This window comes from Bison bison, unplaced genomic scaffold (assembly GCF_000754665.1).
Source record: "Bison bison bison isolate TAMUID 2011002044 unplaced genomic scaffold, Bison_UMD1.0 scf7180017864289, whole genome shotgun sequence".
Classification (NCBI taxonomy): Eukaryota; Metazoa; Chordata; class Mammalia; order Artiodactyla; family Bovidae; genus Bison; species Bison bison.
This window is the reverse complement of record NW_011494861.1, coordinates 11346215-11347946: the sequence shown is the minus strand read 5'-3', so window position 1 is coordinate 11347946 and position 1732 is coordinate 11346215. Positions and strand designations below refer to the sequence as shown.

Here is a 1732-nt window from a genome sequence, read left to right as displayed (position 1 = left end):
GGCCCAGCACTGCCAGCTGCATGGGCCAGCAGCTGCTGCTCCACCTCCCCCTCACCGGCTGCCTGAGCACACTATTCCTGCTGGCAGCCGAGATCTTTGTGGGCTCAGAGCTGCCACCCAGCTGGACAGACTGGCTCCATAGCTGCCTGCGGGGGCCCTGGGCCTGGCTGGTAGTGCTGCTTGCCATGCTGGCAGAGGCGGCGCTCTGCTCCTGGTACCTGGCAGTCTTCCCGCCAGTGGTTGTAACAAACTGGCATGCGCTGCCCACGGAGGCACTGGTGCACTGCCGTGTGAGCTCCTGGATCATGTTCGGAGTGGTGCATGCCACCAATGCCATGCTGGCCTTCCTCTGCTTCCTGGGCACCTTCCTGGTACAGAGCCGGCCTGGCCACTACAACAGCGCCCGTGGCCTGACCTTTGCCATGCTGGCCTACTTCATCACCTGGGTCTCCTACATCCCCCTCTTTGCCAATGTACATGTGGTCTCCCACCCCCCTGTGCAGATGGGCACCATTCTCTTCTGTGTGCTGGGCATCCTGACCACCTTCCACCTGCCTAAGTGCTACCTGCTGCTGTGGCGGCCAGACCTCAACACCCCCGAGTTCTTCTTGGGAGGGGGTCCCAGCGATGCCAGAGGGCAGGGCGGCAGTGGGCACGGGGAGGAGACTCAGGGGAAAAACAAGTGATCCTTGAGTCAGTGACCTCACCCCAGTGAATTCAGACCTCGTTGAGGTATCCCCAAACCAAGTCTCCATGCAGCAACCTGAAGACTGTGCTTTGACTCCACTGAGACTCACAGCCCTAGATTCTGCTCACGTTGACCCCAGAGTGACCTCCAGAGTGCATAAGCAGCCTCAGCCCAATGGGATCTCATCACCTGGGGCCCCAGAGTTAGGCTCTGTCTTGTCCTGGCCGAGCCCTGGCCTACACAGGTGACCCAGCCCCACTGTTCCAGTCAGAGGCCCATAGAGGATTCTCGGGGCTCCATGAATCCTACACTGAGCGCTCAGGGAAGACCCCAGGGACCACATGAAGGCAAAGCTGGGTGTCACTTGCCTGGCTGGGCCCAGTGGGAGGCCCCCACCCAGCATCCTCTCCAAGCATCACAAGAGTGGGATATTGGGAGGTGGGTGGGGCTTTCTTAACCCCTCTGCAGGGGTGTGTACCTGACCTGGGCCCCAGCACAAGGCAGAGGCCTCCTCAGAAGGGAGGGGGCACCCAGCTTCCTTCTCTCTCCCTGGCCGGTGAGCCAGCAGAATGGGGGCCAGTCACCTCCAGCACCAAGGACAGAGCCCAGGCAGGGTTGGGGGGTCAGCACTATGGCCAGCACCAGCCACAGGGACCCCTACCCCCCACCCCACCCCTGCCCCAGAGCCAGGAGACAGCACCACAGACACAAGACTGCCTGCCAGGTCAGCTGTGGGCAGGGCCTTGGTGAGCTGGCACCCAGAGGACAGCACCAAGCCAGTCCTGGGTCAGTTCTCAACTGGACCCTGGGGAAGTTGACCCAGCCCCTGCATCCCAACCTCCTAAAGTGTGGAAGAGACACAGGTCACACATCAGTCCCATAAAATTAAACGATTTTTAGTGTTTAAAATAGCATTTACACAGAAGCAGCTCTATTAACTATCTGGATGATGCTCCCAACTAGATATAGTATCTACAGTGCAGACATGTGCAGGCCAGAGACGCCGGACGGAAGCGACATGTATGTGTGCGTGCGTGGGTGGGT

General features: G+C 60.0%; 1 protein-coding gene across 1 annotated transcript in view; it reads left to right on the top strand.

The window, feature by feature from the left end:
* LOC104996097 (taste receptor type 1 member 3) overlaps positions 1-1726 on the top strand; it is a 4465-nt gene extending 2739 nt beyond the window's left edge. The window contains exon 7 of the mRNA XM_010850225.1: positions 8-1726. Within this exon, the coding sequence (XP_010848527.1) occupies positions 8-686 (679 nt within the window). The 3' untranslated portion in view covers positions 687-1726. The remainder of the gene's footprint in view (positions 1-7) is intronic.
* Positions 1727-1732: the final 6 nt, after the last annotated feature.